Below are 19,795 nucleotides of genomic sequence, written 5' to 3' on the forward strand. Positions count from 1 at the left end.
TCACCCAAGGATGCTTTGTGGCAAGTTTGGTTGAAATTGGCCCAGCAGTTCTTGGGAAGAAGATGAAAATGTGAAAAGTTTACGCCGACGCCGCCGACGACGACAGACAACGGACAAATTTTGATCAGAAAAGCTCACTTGAGCCTTCGGCTCAGGTGAGCTAAAAAAATCAATTCAAGATAAAAACTGGAAAAAGGGGGGAGGGGCTTTTCGATCTTGTTAGTTTCCTTATTTACAAAATATAACTTTTTATAAGCTTGTTTTTAATGATTTTTCCTTTTTTAAAATTACCTCTTTTTATTTTATTATTCGCGTTTTCTACGGGGAGGGGAGGGGGTTACAGGTCACACCTTTGTTTAGTACATACATTTAATAACTCTGAAAATTCCCGGGGGGGGGGGGGGGTTAAAAACTCATTAACTCTGCAAATTCCGGGGGGGGGGGGAGGGTCCTGACTCAGCCTTAGATCCGCGCATGCAAATATACTCTACACGATATTTAATTTATGATGTACATATGCATGACCTTCCGGCATTTGCTAAACTACAGAGAAAGATAAATCTAATCTAATAAAACTTTGGAAAGCATTTTTACAGGTGTAAATCATTAAATTGAGCCTGGGGTTAAGATAACACTTAATTATCGTTTTGAGTAAATATAACACGACGGAGTCAGTTTACGTATTATCTGAAATTCAGAGTGACGATCACAGGATTAAACTAAGAAATTGAGGGACAGTAATGGCCACTAGTATTGGAAATAAAGTCCGACGGAGGGGGCGAAATGATGAAGACCTAGAAGGCCTTATGATTGAGGACGCACGGTGAGTGGGAGGGGGGCAAAGTACGTGTTTACAAAAATCTAACGATCGACCTAGTGAATCGCTTATTGATAACAAGGGACTACTGAAATAATGCAATGACTCTAATAATACACTGTAAAATAGCCTTCCTGTTTGACGTTTATAAAACGAACGTAAATAATTACTAGCATTCTTAGAAACAAACCATAAATTTATCTTTTATTCAAATCAATAAACAATTTAAATGTATATATATCATTATATGATATAGTGGTGTCCTCTGGATTTGTTAAATCGTGTAACATATTGGGAGAAATGGGATCCTTGATAGATAACAGGTTATTGTGCGCCATGTGTTCCAAAAATGATGACGTTGCCTAGTTATAACTTCAGTCTTCCAAGTCTGATTAAGTCCATTCCGGTTAAATATAAAGCACTTACTATATTTTACATGCGATGTATACTTCAAGAAGTATTCTTCAGTAATATTTGATTAACATCCACTCAGTTTAGGTCTCTCTCTCTCTCTCTCTCTCTCTCTCTCTCTCTCTCTCTCTCTCTCTCTCTCTCTCAATATTTCTTTAACGTCACACTTTTCGGTAGGATGTTCATTATTCGGTGTTATTAGCCATGGCAATGTTGAATCTTCATTTTAATTAATTATATTTTTAATCATGCAAGGGAGAATGGAAAAGAGAATAATTAGAAGACACGAATAAGAAATAAAAATGTTATGTTTGAGTTTTGTTTTTATGGTCCTATTGCGGATTGACAAACCAAATACATGTAATTCTATCCCAATGTATATTAAAAATCTGAATCCAAATGCTACCTAATGTTGTTTTACTGACATATTATTACACGTACTTGTTAATCTAAAATGATATATTTTACGGTTTTAACAGTGAATCGGACACGTCCTACGATGACGCTAAATTATCTGATGCTCGGTAATGTAACAGGTGGGGTACGGGGGATGTTGCAGCACATGTCAAAGTTTGCATGGGCTTTTTTAATTTCTTTTTTTCCAGCTCAGCTTTGAACTACTATACTAATTTTTCTAATATAACAGTCGTGCATTGTGCATGGATAATTGTACTGCATGAGTTTTATAAGGATGACATTTTAAAATTAGAATTGATTTCTGGCGAAGAATCAATGAATTTAGATTTTTAATGTATCTTGCATGCTTCTTCTTCAATTTGAAATGTGAATCCGTATTTTACTTATAATTATGTTCCCCAAACGAAGTTGGGGAACATATTGTTTTTACTCTGTTTCTTATTATTAAGGTCTTCCGTCTTCACGGAAGACCTTATAGTGATTCTACTGTTTCTTATTAAGGTCTTCCGACTTCCTTCGGAAGACCTTATTGTTTTCCTTCTGTTTTCTATTATTATTATTATTATTATTATTATTCCACTTTTCATAGTACAGGTCATATCTCAGCTGTGCGTGGTTCAATTTGAATGATTTTTTCAGGGATGGTGCATCATGTTAATATCTCCAGGGGTGTCCCTCACTTTTTCGAAATTTACTTCCGTTCGCGTTTTTTGGGGAAATTTGTATTTTTTAAATGGAATTTTGTCGCAAAAAATTCTCGAGAACAGTAACAGATATAAAACAGAAACTTACGGACGTGATAGAACATCGAATGTAGATGTGTTGATCGATCTTCATTTTTCGTCGTTCTGACTTCCGGTCGCAAACGGAAGTGAATTCTAAAAGTCTAATTTTTCAACTTTTTTGTTTTTCAATATTTTTCTTTGGAATTCACAGGGTTGATAGAGTATCTTTTAAGAACTCTAAAAATGTTTTCAACATTTTCATGCGTGCATTTGTTGCAAAGATATGACCGATCCAAAATTTGTCTCACTGTCGGGGGTTCGAATCCCGCTGGGGGCGTTGCAAAAATTTTTTCTTTGTTTCTGTCTTTATTTAGTTGCATATGACTTTTCTTTCTTTTTTATCATGTATGGAAGATTTTGTCGATTTTTAAAAGCTATATTTTGAGATATTTTGTGGAATAACTGTAATAATCACGATCTATGTTGAGAGACTGCTCTCAATGAAAGTAAACGATAAAAATACATTCTGAAATCTATTTCATGGCCTGACGGAGCAGAGATTTCTAACGAAAAGTCGGGCGGAAGACCTGCTTGTTGCCCTAGCAACAAGATCGCATCTAGTTATTAAGGTCTTCCGTCTTCACGGAAGACCTTATAGTGATTCTACTGTTTCTTATTATTCTTATTATTATTCTTTTTTTTGACAAAATTTTGTGCAGGCGATTTCTCGAAAACTATTCAGCGGTTTTTCATGAAACTTTCACAAAATATGTGTTATTATATGAAGTTGTTACATCCGAAGAGAAATTTGGAAAATTCGCTTCTGGTGCCAAGTTATGGACAATTTCCTGATTTTAAAATGCGATTTTGTCGCCCCTTTTTATAAAAAATGGCTAAGGATATGAACTGGAGACTTATTGGAGATGATAGATCATGACTTTGTGGTTTGCAGAATCGCCTTTTCGTGCGTCGTCAATACTTCCGGTTGTTACGAATTGCAAACTTTAGAAAATCGTATTTTCTAACTTTTTTGTTTTTCATTTTTTTTCATTTATATTTGGTATGGTTATAGAAGCCCTCCGTATAATGCTTACTATATAATTTGTTTGAATGTTTATAAATCGTAAGTCTAGATATCAGCATTCAAAAATCTGAAGCGGGTCCAAAATGGCGGCTGTCTCTGTCAACGCCGACATTTCGCAATAGTGGTTTACGGAGGCAACCGAGCGTTTGCTTTAACGAAAGTAACATAAGAATAAATGCAATGTAAAGGAATACTTGGATTGTCACGTCGTAGTTTCGTTGCAGTTCTGTGTCAAACTAACGTCTTCTATGATTGGTCTTGGCTGGTTTTAAAAGTAGAAAACAAAAGACGATTGAACAAAATGTGCAAATGAAATTCGATAACTTATACCTTTTGTACATTACGTAAAAACAGATCTTAAATCATAGTTATAAGTAATACTTTCTCAAAAAGGAATATCAATTAATATTGTCAATATTAATCGTAACCACTGTTTTTCCTATGCACACTTGTGTCATATTAAACTAATAAATAAGACAAAATAAGAAAACGATTTTTTTAAAGATGCTTCACGGAGTTTATTTTAGCATTCTTGTCTCAAAGACCAGATTCAAGTTATTGAGCATAAATGATATCTGATTCCTTGACCATCGGACGGCGAGCCATGTTTTCGCGTGAAAAGTTTTAACCTTTTTCGATTAACTAATCGGGATAGTTCAGTTTGGGGATAAAAAGGAAATTGAAAAAAAATCATAACCGTTTCACCGCTTTAGTGTTACACTGTACATGCATTTATACAATATGGAATTTTTAAAATGTGTTTAACATATTTTCAAATCTCGAATCTTAGGCTATAAGAACGTTCTTTTTTTTTAAATTTCATTGACACTATCACATCCATTTAATAGAACATTCCATAGAAAAGCGCGAAGATTAACTCCTGGCGTTTGGCGGTAAATTTTGGATAGTGACCTGCCTTTCATAATTTTTAGAGAGAAGCATATTAGTTAATATATACAAGTAGATTTAGAGTAGAGGCCGCGCTAGCGTAATATTAAGTGCGTTGGAATTTCATGCTAGCGACTTGGGTTCAATCCCCCTTGTGTGCAAATCTTTTTTTTTTACTTTTTCAGCTCGATTTTACGTCTTCTTTCCGGAATCGGACGGAAGACCTCTCGTTGCTCGCAACGAGTTTCTCATCTAGTTCTTATTATTCTTTTTTTTGACAAAATTTTGTGCAGGCGATTTCTCGAAAACTATTCAGCGGTTTTTCATGAAACTTTCACAAAATATGTGTCATTATATGAAGTTGTTACATCCGAAGAGAAATTTGGAAAATTCGCTTATGGTGCCAAGTTATGGACGATTTTCTGATTTTAAAATGCGATTTTGTCGCCCCTTTTTCTCAAAAATAGCTAAAGATATGACCTGGAGACTTATTGGAGACGATAGTTTGTCACTTTGTGGTTTGCGGAATCACCTTCTCGTGCGTCGTCAGTACTTCCGGTTGTTACTAGATGCAAATTTAAAAAAATCGTATTTTCTAACTTTTTTGTTTTTCAGTATTTTTCATTTATTTTTGGTATGTTCATAGAAACCCTCCTTATAATGCTTACTACATAATTTGTTTGAATGTTGATAAATCTAAACTCTAGATATTAGCATTCAAAAATCTGAAGCGGGTCCAAAATGGCGGCTGTCTCTGTCAACGCCGACATTTCGCAATAGGGGTTTACGGAGGCAGCCGAGCGTTTGCTTGAACGAAAGTAACATAAGGATAAATGAAATGTAAAGGAATACTTGGATTGTCACGTCGTAGTTTCGTTGCAGTTCTGTGTCAAACTAACGTCTTCTATAATTGGTAAAAGACTAAGTGTGCAAAGGAAATTCGACACCTAATATCTTTTGTGCACCATGGAAAAACAGATCTTTAATCATGCTTATAAGTAATGCTTTCTCAAAAAAGAATATCAATTAATATTTTAAGTATAAATCTTAACAACTGTTTTTCCTATGCACACTTGTGTCATATTAAACTAATAAATAAGACAAAAATAAGATGTTTTTTAAAAGATCGCTTCATTGAGTTTATTTTAGCATTCTTGTCTCAGAGTCATTAATCAAGAATGATATTTGATTCCATGACCGCTGTAGGAGGAGCCATGTTTTTTGGCGAAACATTTCAACCTTTGTCGACTTACTAATCGGGATAGTTCACTTTGGGGATAAAAAGGAAACTGAAAAAAGTTAAAAATTCATAACTGTTTCACCGCTTTAGTGTTAAATGCATATATACAATATGGAATTTGTAAAATGTGTTAATATACTTTGTAAACCTTGAATAGACTATACGAACGTTCTTTTTTTAACTTCATTGAAGATATCACACCTATTTAATAGAACATACCAAAGAAAAGGCGCAAAGATTAACTCTTGGCGTTTATCGCTAAATTTTGAAAAGTGACCTGCCTTTCATAATTTTAAGACAGAAGCACTGTTTTGTATATATATACAAGTAGATTTAGAGTAGAGGTCGCGATGGCGTAGTATTTAGTGCGTTGGAGTTTCATGCTGGCGACTTGGGTTCAATCCCCCTTGTGTGCAAATCTTTTTCAACTTTTCTGCTCGATTTAACGTTTTCCTTCCGGAATCGGACGGAAGACCTCTCGTTGCTCGCAACGAGTTTCACATCTAGTTATTATTATTTTTCTTCTTCTTCCTGGGTACTTTTTTGTCCGGGAGTGATCTTGTAAACTACACATCCGACTTAGGTAAAACCTTTTTAGGGTCAGTGAGCATGTTATGTAGATTTGCGGAACAAAGGTAATTTTGCGCGCACGTGCTTGCAAGAGCGTGCACGTGCAACGCGTGAAATGATCAGTATAATAGATTAGCCGTAACTTTTCTATTTTTGGATGAAATGCTTTCAAACTTATAATGTGAGGATATATTAGTAGCATACACAACATGACATGGTCAAAATAGCAAGATCTCACGCGCATGCACGTGCGCTTCACTCTGATTGGCTGAAACTAATGTCTCAATATCTTTCTTGATTTTTGACAAAATCCTTTGAAATTTTGAACATAGCCGTGCATAAGGATGTCCTACAACATGATATATAGCAATTATCAAAAAACACGTGCATGCACGTGCGATGCATTCTGATTGGTTAAACTTTAAATAGCTATAACTCCCTTGATTTTCAACCAAAGAGGATAGGATTTGGAACATTGATAGACATAATGGACTTCTACAATAAGGTATGGTCACCATGCACATGCATACGCGTGCGTGTACGAGCGCTGCAATCTGATTGGCTGAAACTTTAAACAGCTATAACTCCCTTGGTTTTCAACCAAACGGGCTGGAATTTATAACATAGATAGATGTAATGGACTTCTACAAGAAGGTATTGTTACCATGCTCATGTATGCACGTGCGTGCACATGAAATGAGTAAAATCAAAAATACACTTGAATGAGCGTATTGTTTAATAATTTTGGATTCAATACTTGAATATTAATGTATTAAAATATATAGTTTGTGTAGACAAGATGATATCGTCATTATGGACATGCATTCACATGCGCACGCGTGCAATGCTAAAATTTTAATGATCTTGGAACACTTCTGGGTTAACGTTGTTAAAATCTCAAAAGCATAGAGTTTGTCTTATTTAATGAAGCTTACAGGGAATATGGCACCAAAAGGAAGTTGGGGAGCGTTTGGGGAACATCTGTAACGGTCCCCGTTACAATTAGCACTAGTTATCAAGGTTGTGGCTTTCAATGCTCATTTCATAACAATGCAAAAGGAAAATTCCTTACACTGTAAAAGAGTTATTATACATACAGGTGCAAGCTTTCATACATACGGAAATGCATAATCTTTACTACTATTGTGTTAATTCATCGATAATTCAGTGCCTTAAAATATCCATAGACTGCAAAATTTTCATCGCAATACACAGTTCTGAGTACACAAGCACTCATCGAACGATGATGATGTAGAAAATTTACATGTTACATACAATGAGTATTACTGAGCAATAAAAACTTTCAATCTATCAGTTTTTGAAAAAAAAGTAATAATTTTTCCATTGCAAACGGAAAATAGTTTGAACTGAATGCAAGATGTATTTCAATTTTTACAAAAAGATTATGCAAATGTAAATATACACAGGAATAGTAAATCATGAATGTTTTAAAATTTCCAGTGACATCAAACCTAGACGTTCATTGGAAAGTTTCCACTGGGACCTATGGCTCCTAATGACTCTACAGAACTGGATCTTTGACTTCGGTAGACCCATTGCCGCTGTACGTTTCTTCCATAACAGTATAACAGAAATCTAGAGGATTTAGAACACTAATAACTAAACGCAGTTCTTAGGCTCTCACATGATCTGTATTAATCGTAATCGACGGAAGTGGGGGGGGGGGGGATAGGATACATACTATACTGTAGATTCCTTATTTTCGCGAGTACTTATTATCGCGAATGGGCTCTTCAACGTCAAATCGCGAGAATAATAATTCGCGAATGGACGGTTTATCTAGAGATCTTACATAGGTTTCGGCACAATAAAAATGAAGGCGAGTAATTTTATTTCGCGTGTGGTGCTTCTCGCGAAATTACGCGATAATTATTTCCTCGCATATATTAAGGAATCTACAGTAGTTACATATACATATAATGTGACCAAAAGAATTCGTCTAATCACCACATATTTTACCAGTTTTGTAAACTCTATCTCACTCCAATAAACAAAACAGAGAGAAGAACCCAAATACAGACACATTCTATTACAATATCCATTGATTTTTATCTCACCTCGACGAAGTCGAGATGAGCTTATGCTATACCCCCGGCGTCGGTGTCGGCGTCCCAGTTAAAGTTTTAGGAACAGGTCCATTCCCAATTAACTATAAGTCCTACCTTGACCAAACTTGCATGGATGATGCATCTAGAGATGGATACTACCAGACTTGCTTCGGATGCTGGATCTGACCTACATTTTCCAGATTAGTGACAAGGTTATTCCCAAGTTACTATAAGACCTAACGGGACCAAACTTGCATGGATGATGCATCTAAGAATGAACAATCAAAACTTGCTTTGAATGCTGGATCTGACCAACATTTTCCAAACGAATAACCAGGTCAAACTTTATGGAACAGATCAATCCCAATGAAGTTAAAGACCTATTTAAAGCAGTATGAGCTGCATTTTTGAAAATTTTATTTTGCTGTAAAAATGTAATAAAATGTATTATCATGATAAATTAATGTATGTAATTCAAACCTTTGTGATCAATTAGACTTAAATAAAGCATTAAATTGTTTCTGAAGAAAGACTTCTTTACAATCGAATATACAGTATTATATAAGAAATCATTATTGTATAGGACGACAATAATGCAATTTTGATTCAATAAAAGCTTTTTTCTGCCATTCAAATAGTTATTTACAATTTTGCAACAAAAAATTCCAAGATCAAAGTTGCAGTTCATATTGCTTTAAACAGAACTTGCTTGAATATTGTTGTCAGAATAAATACTAACTGTTAAGAAATTATTATGTGAGATTTTCATTACTTAAACTGATAACATTTGTCGAGATGAGCTTCGTAATCTTTGATTACCTATTTTTTTTTTTAGTTGATGATTCCCGAAGAACTCTTCCCAATGCATCTGCCCAGCGTTGGGGACTACTTTCATATGATGTATAATTTAATTACTCCATTTTGTATCCTGAAGGTAAATTAAGTATCAATAGTACCTGAAATAAATTTCTATATCGCCAGGATAATATGAAGAAAAAAAATGTAATTTAAGAGAAATTGTTTTATTTTTAATGTACATTGTATAGTGTAAAGACATCCATTTTCATATGTTTTAGCTCTTTGAGAGAAGTCATACCAAAACATCATCAACTTTCAGAAATATCTGTGTAATTATTTTTGTTATGGGAGCCAGTATACATCTTGTGGGAGATTCGGTTAACCACAGACTTGTCAAACTAGGATATAAGCTTCATCTCTCAGTCCGAGACAATCCCATGATGCAATCTCTACAACCACGTGGTCTCGTATGTACATGCATATTTTATAATCACTTTTTATTTTAAACTTCAAATTTTACGTTTTAAAATACTTGCTTATTTTTACATGAACTATTTCTTTTTGTTACAGGTTGAATCATTTGTTCTTTTGTACAATTACGACGAAATTATAGGCCATTTGATGTGGTACGTATCTCATAGCATTATAGTATTTGAGATAAAGCTAACTGTGCCGTGATATCTGATTCTTTTCCTTTTTAAAATCCTTTTCAAACCACTGAATTTACTTTTTCAGGTACATTCCCTTTTTTCTTTGTCTTTTTCTCTATTATATTGGATGTTTTCTGAACTATCAGCCACATGAGCGTGTTCGCACTACATTTTCGTGGTGGATTCTAACCATTGTGAGTGGTATTTACTACTGGTACGTATATACGATTTACCCTTAGTTAGCACCAAAAGCCTGAAGATTGCCATGCTTAATTTCTGTCATATATCAATTACTAACCTTTGGTTTTTATATATAGGAATATTCTTAAAAATATAATGGCATCAAGTTCTTAAACTTTGAAAACATTGATTCCCTATACAGTTTCTACATGTGGAATGGCCAAAGTGTAATGAATGTATGAAAAGTATTGAAAACCTGCATGAGCTGTTGAAAATACTGTATAAAGTTTAATCTAGCTACAGAAAATAAAGCCCCCCCCCCATTTTAACTGAATTCCATTGTGGAATTGACCTCCTTCAGACCGAATTTACTTTGTTTGAGACTGCATGAGTAACATTTATTTTATTTTCAGGTATTTGGTGACAGAGGGACAGATATTTACTGTGTATTTTATAACATTCGTCTTCATGCTGGGATATATGGTCTACAAGAAAAGTACAGGAAACTCCCAGCTTGATATTAACGGACTATTCCTTTTGTACTCTTTTGCCCTCACCTTAGTATTAGTACTTCTGTGGGTGATGTATTTATGGAACGATGAAGCACTTCGTACTAAATATCCGGGACTTCTCTACATACCGGAACCCTGGTCTTACTACACACTGTATCTTAGACAGAATTAAACATCGCTCAATTCACGACTTAGCTGCTGATCTGTAGCTCCCTGGTCTGAAAATTTTTGGATTAATTTCTCCAAATTCTTACCCCAACTGTACAAAACTCGATTTCAAAATATTTCCTTGACCCCTTTCAACTATACTCTTGTATTTCATATCTGCATGAAGCGCGATGGACCGAATTATCTTGCAATATGGCAGTGTACCTAGGCAAAAGTTTCAATGGACTCCATTTCAGGCCCATAAAGGCTATTTACAACGGGTATAAGGAATGTTTTGTTGTGGAAATAGTACAAGAATATGTTAGGAACACACGGTTAGTAATGTTTTGAGGTGACAGTATGAAAAACACTGAGAAATAAATCGAGAAACAGCGCACTTTTTTGTGCACAATAAATAGATACAGTTTTCTCAATGTGTGGCTCTGTAGCTCTCCAGTCTGTCAATATATTTTTTTCGGAGAGCATCAGATCTGCAGCTATGCACGACTCACAAGAAAGTGTATGGAATATTTTCTGTTTTCTGACCATGGAGCATTTTTAACAAGATTATTACATAAAGGTAGCAGTTATAAATATATTGTTAAGCTACTCAAAGTAACTTAATTGCTTATTTTTGTTTATGAGGTCAATATGTCGATTCGAGGGTACTACATCATTGCATTGACATAAAAATATATTGTGTATAATTCAAGGAATAAATGAAACAAACTTCTGACAAAAGCATTGCATGATTAGTTGCATGGTTACATTTTTGAAGTTCTAGCTGAACGCATAGAGAGAGAGGGATTGGAGTTCTCATTACCTGATTTATCAATTTGGAATTTCGTGATCTATTTTCGTTGCGATTGAGGGGAAAATAAATCAAGCTAATTCAGAGAGACCCTCCTCCCAAAATAGAGCCTTTTAAAACTTGTAACATGTTTTTCTTTGTTATACAGTATAACTATCTGAATCAATTTCATTCCTTGAAATGAAGATCATTTATCTCGTCTTCTGCTTCCATCATGGAGGAACTAGAAAGACGTTCTCCAGGGACGTCAAAAGGTCCTTTATCTGCCCACAAACCAAATATCAGGACTATGACCACATTACGTCATGAAGGTACTCTCTTGTGCATCATCTAGGGCATAAACAATGCAGGGATTTGCAACTTCACTCAAATTTATTTCATTGGAGACATAAATCTGTGAATGAAATGAAAAAAAATGGACTAAGTATATTAGATTAAACATACCGGTTTTAAAAAATATCATTCTATTGCAATGGATAATAATACATCATGGTTTACTGTATTCCAAAATGTACGCATTACGAAAGCAGAAAAAACAAATAAGAAATGATATTTGAATTTTGATATGACAGCCTTGCAGTTCAGCAGCATTTTGTACCTTGAAAAATGTTTTAAAATGCAAGAAATCCACTATCTCCAAACTCATCTTCACAACAAATAAACAGGTCTGTACATATTGGTTGCTTATAGTATATTTAAACAATAAAATGCTTTCTTTGTTTGTTATTACTGGAATTAACGGAAGCAGCTGTTGCAGAAAAAATGCATAGCTATGTAATTTTTTCTGCAATAGCTGCGACCTTTAATTCCAGTAATAACAAACAAAGAAAGACATGTTATTGTTTATATTTATATCTGTTTAAATAATCATTCAAAGTAAGATTAAAAAGATTAATTATTGTATTAATGATGCGAACGTCTTTATACGTTTCATTGATGGAACAGCCACTGATCAAGAAATCTGTACAGGCGACATGCCTAATGTAGTTCTTGCAGTGATTAACGCAATGGGTTTTCTTAAGAAATAAAGGAGAAAAAATTATTCAGTGGATGTAAATATTTCACAATTGTTTTATTGATACTCAATCATATAGATTGTAAGAGCAGAGCATAATAGTCCTTGTGCTGGTCCACAGATATCACTTGTCAATGACAATCTTACAGAGAAACAAATACACATCATTCATCTGCAACGAAGTAGTTTTAACAATTTTCTAAAAAAAAAATAATCTCAGAGTTAAAAGGCATATGGTGTAGATGTGCGGAACGAGGGACATTTGCCTGCACATTCATGCTATTGCACATTTGACTGTGTGCACTGAGTAAAATGAATGATATATCTAAATATTGCTGTAAATTTTATTCATTTTCAATAAAATGCTTTGAAACAATCAAAATTTAAAGAATTATCAGAAGTGTAGGCAAATTATACACTCATACATATATATATGCTTCACTCTGGTTGGCTGAAAAAATATTACAATTTATTACTTTCTTTTTTTTAACAGAATACTTTGATTGTTAAAATACATTTGTATACCATTAGGATTTTCAAAATTCTTGAAAACGTACATGCATACTGCAATTTGATTGGTTAATCTGTAACTTCTTTTAAATAACTATGATTGGGATTTACCAAAATAATATTAAATCAGCTGTAACTTTCTTACCATTCAATGAATAACTGTATTACACATTGAAAACTAATATGAGAATCAAGTAATTTTTCATGCCCCTAGCTGTAATAAAATATTTGGGGGTATATCAGCTTTTGCCCTGTCTATTTATTTGTTGCATTAAGAAATTATGATTTTACATCAAAACACTGCATTAAATTAGAAGAATTGAAGAAGCCATTGCTAGTAATTATTTGATAAAATAACGATATCTTACAATGATGAAAAAATGATTTGTTAAATCTCCATTAAATTGGCACTCCATACATTCAGTAATGTACATACCGTATAAGAAGAATTTTTAGGGATGTTTTAATTTTGGCATTATCAGTGAGGGTGCTGACATCGATAGAATAGAATATCGCTAAAAATTAATTGCGTATTATTTGTAATAGCTTCTTTAATTAGCATTTTAAAATCACTAAAATTACTTTTCACTTAAAATAAAATACCAGATTTTAGGTAGAAATCGCTAAATTTGCGTCTTCCTAAAATTTTCACTTTAAACTAGTATAAGATTATAAACACCAAAACTTCTCCTCTGCTTTTAAGGGCTTGGAACCTTCTTCTTGATGTAACATGCATGTTTGTTATTTCAAGCAGGCAGCATTAAAAGTTTTGTGCCTTTTTATACCCCCGTAAACAAAATTTCTGTTGGTCCGCAAAAAAAAAAACTTGATGATAACTTTTGAGTGGGTGGGGCATTCCTTGTGACAAAAGCTTTCTTTGGTACCGCCAAATTTGACATCTTGACCTTGGAGTTTGACCCACTTTCATTAAAAAAACTCCAAACATTCACACATGTATTCATTCTGATATGACCGTTCAGTTGGTATAAATATTTTTGACCTTGACCTTAGAGTTTGAATCACTTTTGAAAAACTTTAACCTTGGCCATGACTTTTGAGCACTGTATATACACTGTGTGTATATATATATATACATGTATATAATCCAAAGTTTTGATAAAAAATCCACACAAGTATTTAAATAGTAAAAAATAACAGAACGCCGATTAAAACTCTACCGGTTTCAATTGTATCATCAGGAGTTTGACATATTGCTATAGATACAAACATTTCAAAGTATATTGTGACGTCATGTAACGTCAAAAGTGTTGCGCATTAGTACAGTTCATTGTGACGTCATTATGTTACGTTATTACGTTAACAGTTAGACAAATAATGCGGGAAAATTGTAAATTGTCTATTATGACAGGGCGTTTAGCTTTGGTTTAAACAATGAAATAAAATGTTTTTCCTTGGTTTCACGTTCCTTTTCGGAAGTCTTGTTATAGAACTTGTATATAGGAAACACTGTAAAATTAGGAAAAATGTTTTCAGCACATGTTCTAATATGTCCGCTCACGGCAGTGCACTGGTATTCAGTTTGACGAATTTGTTGACGATGGACGGTCATGCGGTGTCTTAGGGTGTCCCCGGTTTGGCCAATATAATGCTCGCCGCATCCTGAACATGTCATGACATATATCAAATTTGAACTTTCGCAGGTAAAAGAAGAATGAATAACGAATTTTCTTCCGTTTTTAAAAATAAATTGTTCGGTTTCCTGTAAAAAGGGACAGGTTCCACATCTTGGATGATGACATTTTTTAACACCGGCTGTTTCCTCTGTATTGTTAAATTTGGCTCGTGTTAAAATCTTCTTTAAGGATGGGCTCTGTCTTTTACTTTTGATCAACTGAAATTCACTGAATACGTCTTTCATCCTTGGATCATTCTCTAAAATTGGCATGTTGGTTTTGATGACTTGGAAAAATTCTTGATTTTTTGGATTGTGTGTAGATACGTAGGGAATGAGATTTTTTACGGGTTTTTCTTGTATCTGAAGTAGGCTGTTTCTGTCATGTAGTTTGGCGTTGTCTATTCCTTTTTCAATTAGTAATGTTGGATAATGCCTTTGTTTTAATAATTCCCGTAACTCATCAAGTCTGAGGAAAAATTATACAAAACCGTGGAAGAAAATTTTGGTGTTGAGTGCAAACATTTTATTCGAAACTCCTGGAAACGATATTTGGATGATTGCTTTATAATCTGGACCAAATCTACCGATGAATTACAAAGTTTCTATGATATTTTAAACAGCATGAACCCCAACTTAAAATTTACAATGGAGAGTGACGAAAACAAGTTACCATTTTTAGATGTTATGGTCATGAAAAAAGAAGGGAAAATCGTAACTGACGTATATTACAAGGCCACGGACACAAAACAATACCTTCTCTACGATTCCTGTCATCCAAAACACATCAAGAACAACATTCCATATAATTTAGCTAGGCGACTCTGTACCATAATATCGGACAAGGATATTTTAAATGTCAGACTTGATGAGTTACGGGAATTATTAAAACAAAGGCATTATCCAACATTACTAATTGAAAAAGGAATAGACAACGCCAAACTACATGACAGAAACAGCCTACTTCAGATACAAGAAAAACCCGTAAAAAATCTCATTCCCTACGTATCTACACACAATCCAAAAAATCAAGAATTTTTCCAAGTCATCAAAACCAACATGCCAATTTTAGAGAATGATCCAAGGATGAAAGACGTATTCAGTGAATTTCAGTTGATCAAAAGTAAAAGACAGAGCCCATCCTTAAAGAAGATTTTAACACGAGCCAAATTTAACAATACAGAGGAAACAGCCGGTGTTAAAAAATGTCATCATCCAAGATGTGGAACCTGTCCCTTTTTACAGGAAACCGAACAATTTATTTTTAAAAACGGAAGAAAATTCGTTATTCATTCTTCTTTTACCTGCGAAAGTTCAAATTTGATATATGTCATGACATGTTCAGGATGCGGCGAGCATTATATTGGCCAAACCGGGGACACCCTAAGACACCGCATGACCGTCCATCGTCAACAAATTCGTCAAACTGAATACCAGTGCACTGCCGTGAGCGGACATATTAGAACATGTGCTGAAAACATTTTTCCTAATTTTACAGTGTTTCCTATATACAAGTTCTATAACAAGACTTCCGAAAAGGAACGTGAAACCAAGGAAAAACATTTTATTTCATTGTTTAAACCAAAGCTAAACGCCCTGTCATAATAGACAATTTACAATTTTCCCGCATTATTTGAAATGTTTGTATCTATAGCAATATGTCAAACTCCTGGGACCTTATTCACAAAGCCTCCGTAATTTCCGCAGTCGCGGAGCGTTTACGGAAGGATTGCGGAAAGTTTACGGAAAGATTGCGGATGGTTTACGGCGTATTCACGAAGCTTCCGTAAACTTTGCGAAATTTACGGAAAGTTTCCGCAAGTGAAACACGCTGAACGGGCACCTGCATTGTACAAAAAAAGAGTCATGAACATATTAAAACTTTAATAGTTTTGAGCGTGTTTTGTTTATTTTTTTAATCAAATGTGTTGCATACTCCAAATTAAAGAATCAAAACTTAAATGAGTAATATCCTTCTAAGAAAAAAAAGAATAAGAAAGTATTTTATCACGTGTTTATATTTTAATAGTGAACAAAAATAAAGCTTTCTAAAGGTTATTTATAACAATTAAAATCAAAATATTCATACTGTTGTGATTATTAGTTAACTAAATGCGTAGTCGGGGGGGGGTGTATTTTTTTTTTAAATATACACTATTGAAACTGGTAATCATTTAAATAATAAATGAATAACCAGCAATTTACAAATAATGAATAAATAATAAACGTTTTCGGCGTAACATATATATTTGTACATAGGTTTAGATAGATTCTCTTGATACCTCTTTTGTCCCGTGAACCTATTGTGACGTCATGACTAAGAAAATGACATCATTGAAATTCTGACAATTAACGCTGAAATTATGGAAGATAGAAAAAAGAAGCCGCGTTTTAGTGAGAAAGAAATTGAAATATTAGTTCAAGGAGTTAAAGAACGTTCAGATGTCATCAACTCAAAATTCAGTGACATGATCAGCAATACAAAGAAAAAGCAAGCGTGGGTGGAAATTTTGGAATCTGTAAATGCTGTCTCATTCTCGAAGAGAACTGTCGACGAAATTAAAAAGAAGTGGGATGATGTAAAGAGGGGTACAAAGAAGAGAGCTTCTGCCGTCCAGAAAGAACGTTGTAAAACGGGGAGTGGAAAATTGGAGATTATACCTTTAAGCCCAATGGAAGAAGATATTGTGTCTGTAATGGGAGAGGAGAGAATTTTTGGATTCAGCTCGTATGTAGACACCATGATTCCACCTGTAAGTAAGCCTAATTTCATTCCGTCATTTTTGGTATTTACTTAAATCTAAAACAATATATTTGTTTCGAGACTTTCAACAATTTTGAACGATGTTCACATACTAAATTTCAATATCTGCATATACACACATAAAATCATTTTTACAGTTTTTAAAAATAATGACTGTTTTATAAACTTGTACATAGTCTTAAAAGTTATTAAAGTCATTTTGATTTTTTTGAGAGACAAGATATAAGGTGTGTATGTGTTGGGGGGGTTACATGTCAATAAAGGAAAATATGTAATACTGGGGAAGCTTACAGGTTACATAACCTATATAGGTTACACGAATTGTCGCCTATAATCTCTTTATTAGTAGCAATTATAACAAGTCAGAATTTGAGTGTATATCGGTGTTTTAATTTTTTCTCTGCGTTTTCTAATATACAATTCTAGTAACTTCCCCAGTCATACAGAGGGCGTGATTTCTACATTGATCCTTGTTTCCGCTTTTTTTTTTTAAGATATGCATCTACTAACGGTTAATTTATGTACCTTCATTCTGAGATGATACTGTAAATACAATTATAGGGATAGTATGCCCTTAAAACTTCTGTAGAAACATGAGTTATAAATCTTCATAAAAAATGCAGATTATAAATATTGATTTTATTATGAATTTCCCACCTATAAAATATCTATATATATAATTTTTTATGACATTATATAAGCAGAAAATATCAAGTTTATCATGTACCAAATTCCACTTAGACACCAAGCAAAGCTGTTTCTGGAGAGAGTCCACCACAAGAAGTGGAAGAGGTACAGACGACTGCAGAGGGAGGCATCAGTGAAAAAGCACCAGAATCTGCTTTCTGTGCGAAGAAAATGAAAAGGCGGCCTTCTCAATATGAGGCTGATGAGAGGTGATTTTATTTACTAGTATTTGAATAAAACCTTGATTGCATTTTTCTGAGTAGCATCCCGTCCATTTTCGATAGCAATGAAGCAACGGCACTTGTTTCTTCAATATTTTTAGCCCATAGTATATTATAATTTTTTTATACAATGGGTTAATTTAAAAAATATTACAGAAACAAGCGCCTGTGCGATGGAAGTCAATAACAGTGTAATTGATGCAAATCACCTATGGGATCTTACGTTTTAAGTTTTCGTAGTTAAAAAAATAAATGTCTTCTCCAGAAAGTAATCTCATGTGCCCTGAAAAAAAAATATTATAGTTCTTTTCAAAACCTTCATTTATTTACAAAGTAAGTAAAATGCACTAGGCACAAGTTCCAAAGTTGCAATTTTTTTTTTTTTTTACGATTAAAACTTCAGACTCCTGTGTACAAATATAGATGCTCTGAAATTGACACTGGCAATACCAGTCTAGAACAGGATATATACATATATATATATATATACATGTACATGTACAATCGGAAGTTTAGAGTTTTATTGTTTAACCTGCACTTAAATGTACAAAAAGTTACAGTAAGTCGGGTTTTATAAAACCAAGACTATGACAGTTGAATTTCTAAAATTGTGATAAATACATAGCTTTTCTAATCTTCCTTCGTGGATCTGTCAGAAAACTCGGAAAATCGCGGCAATCTCGGATATATTTTTCGAGCTCTCCAGACTGAAGGGCCCGAATTGATGCTTTTGGTAAAAAAAAAAATAGTAACACAATGGAAATCTTTTAAATAGGTACTCATTGGCTCTTCTGACCTTTGATTTTTCACCTCGAAATTGAAAGCAAGGCAAAATACAGAATGTTGTTTTGAGTTAAAGAGTTATCGATTGTCGATGTGAAGCACACTCTTATAGATTTACTATTCTAAATTGTAAACCCCCCCCCCCCCCCCCCCCCTCCATGCAACAATTTGTCTTTTTTTTAATTATAATGCAGCAAATTAAAATTTGGTTCAGATATCCTCTGTGTTTTATACTGCTACAGCGCTACCTCACCCATCTTTTTAAAAGATAAGCTTGTCTTGAGATAATTATACGTTAGTACGAGTTTTTGAGTATACTGAATGATTGTTCTTCGGTAGCTTGATACTACAGAGAGAACTAATCAAGATTCAGAGGGAATGGCTCGATGTGGAGAAAGAGAGACTCGGCATCGAGAGGGAGAGGCTTCAGATAGAGCGTCGACGCTTGGAGATGGATGAGCGGGCCAGGGGATTTTCCGCCACATGTAATAATTCAGAACGCAATGCATCGGAATTTCAACTCTTCAACGGTGCATTTATGCAAATATGAGGAATGTTAATGTGCATTTGATAAATCTTTTAATTCATATATCCACTGTTTTCTTTGATTTGCATGTACGTACAAAACATAAAGTTCCATTCATTATGAACAGCATATATGTAAGATGTAACTGGTAAATACAATGTATTTTTCCAGAAAAAAGAAATTAAACAAATGACCAATAAGTTCTAGACATCGTAGTTATATCTCTGTTTTCTTTTTGATCTACAAAGAAATGCAATAAAATTAAATAATACATACACTTGCTCCTATTTTAATCACTTTCTGCAACTTCTTTACATCTATTATCTCCTTCATGTTT

General features: G+C 33.9%; 2 protein-coding genes across 3 annotated transcripts; both read left to right on the forward strand.

The window, feature by feature from the left end:
* The first annotated feature begins 664 nt into the window (after positions 1-664).
* LOC134233881 (ceroid-lipofuscinosis neuronal protein 6-like) lies at positions 665-11,294 on the forward strand. 2 transcript variants are annotated; one of them, XM_062715934.1, is made up of 8 exons: positions 665-823; positions 1,708-1,752; positions 7,614-7,716; positions 9,057-9,155; positions 9,298-9,486; positions 9,590-9,645; positions 9,755-9,883; positions 10,263-11,294. In XM_062715934.1, the coding sequence occupies exons 1-8, from the start codon at positions 741-743 to the stop codon at positions 10,531-10,533; spliced, it is 975 nt and encodes a 324-aa protein (XP_062571918.1). In that variant the 5' UTR covers positions 665-740; the 3' UTR covers positions 10,534-11,294. The 2 variants fall into 2 exon arrangements, with proteins under 2 accessions (XP_062571918.1, XP_062571919.1); XM_062715935.1 differs by lacking the exon at positions 1,708-1,752 and having other exon boundaries at positions 10,263-11,293.
* A 5,513-nt stretch (positions 11,295-16,807) lies between these two features.
* On the forward strand, positions 16,808-19,756 carry LOC134233874 (myb/SANT-like DNA-binding domain-containing protein 4). Its single transcript, XM_062715930.1, has 3 exons — positions 16,808-17,263; positions 17,983-18,137; positions 19,272-19,756. Exons 1-3 carry the CDS (start codon positions 16,841-16,843, stop codon positions 19,480-19,482), a joined length of 789 nt encoding a protein of 262 aa, XP_062571914.1. The 5' UTR covers positions 16,808-16,840; the 3' UTR covers positions 19,483-19,756.
* Positions 19,757-19,795: the final 39 nt, after the last annotated feature.

Source organism: Saccostrea cucullata, unplaced genomic scaffold (assembly GCF_032062105.1).
Source record: "Saccostrea cucullata isolate Sc308-1 unplaced genomic scaffold, CSIRO_AGI_Scuc_v1 ctg432, whole genome shotgun sequence".
Lineage (NCBI taxonomy): Eukaryota > Metazoa > Mollusca > Bivalvia > Ostreida > Ostreidae > Saccostrea > Saccostrea cuccullata.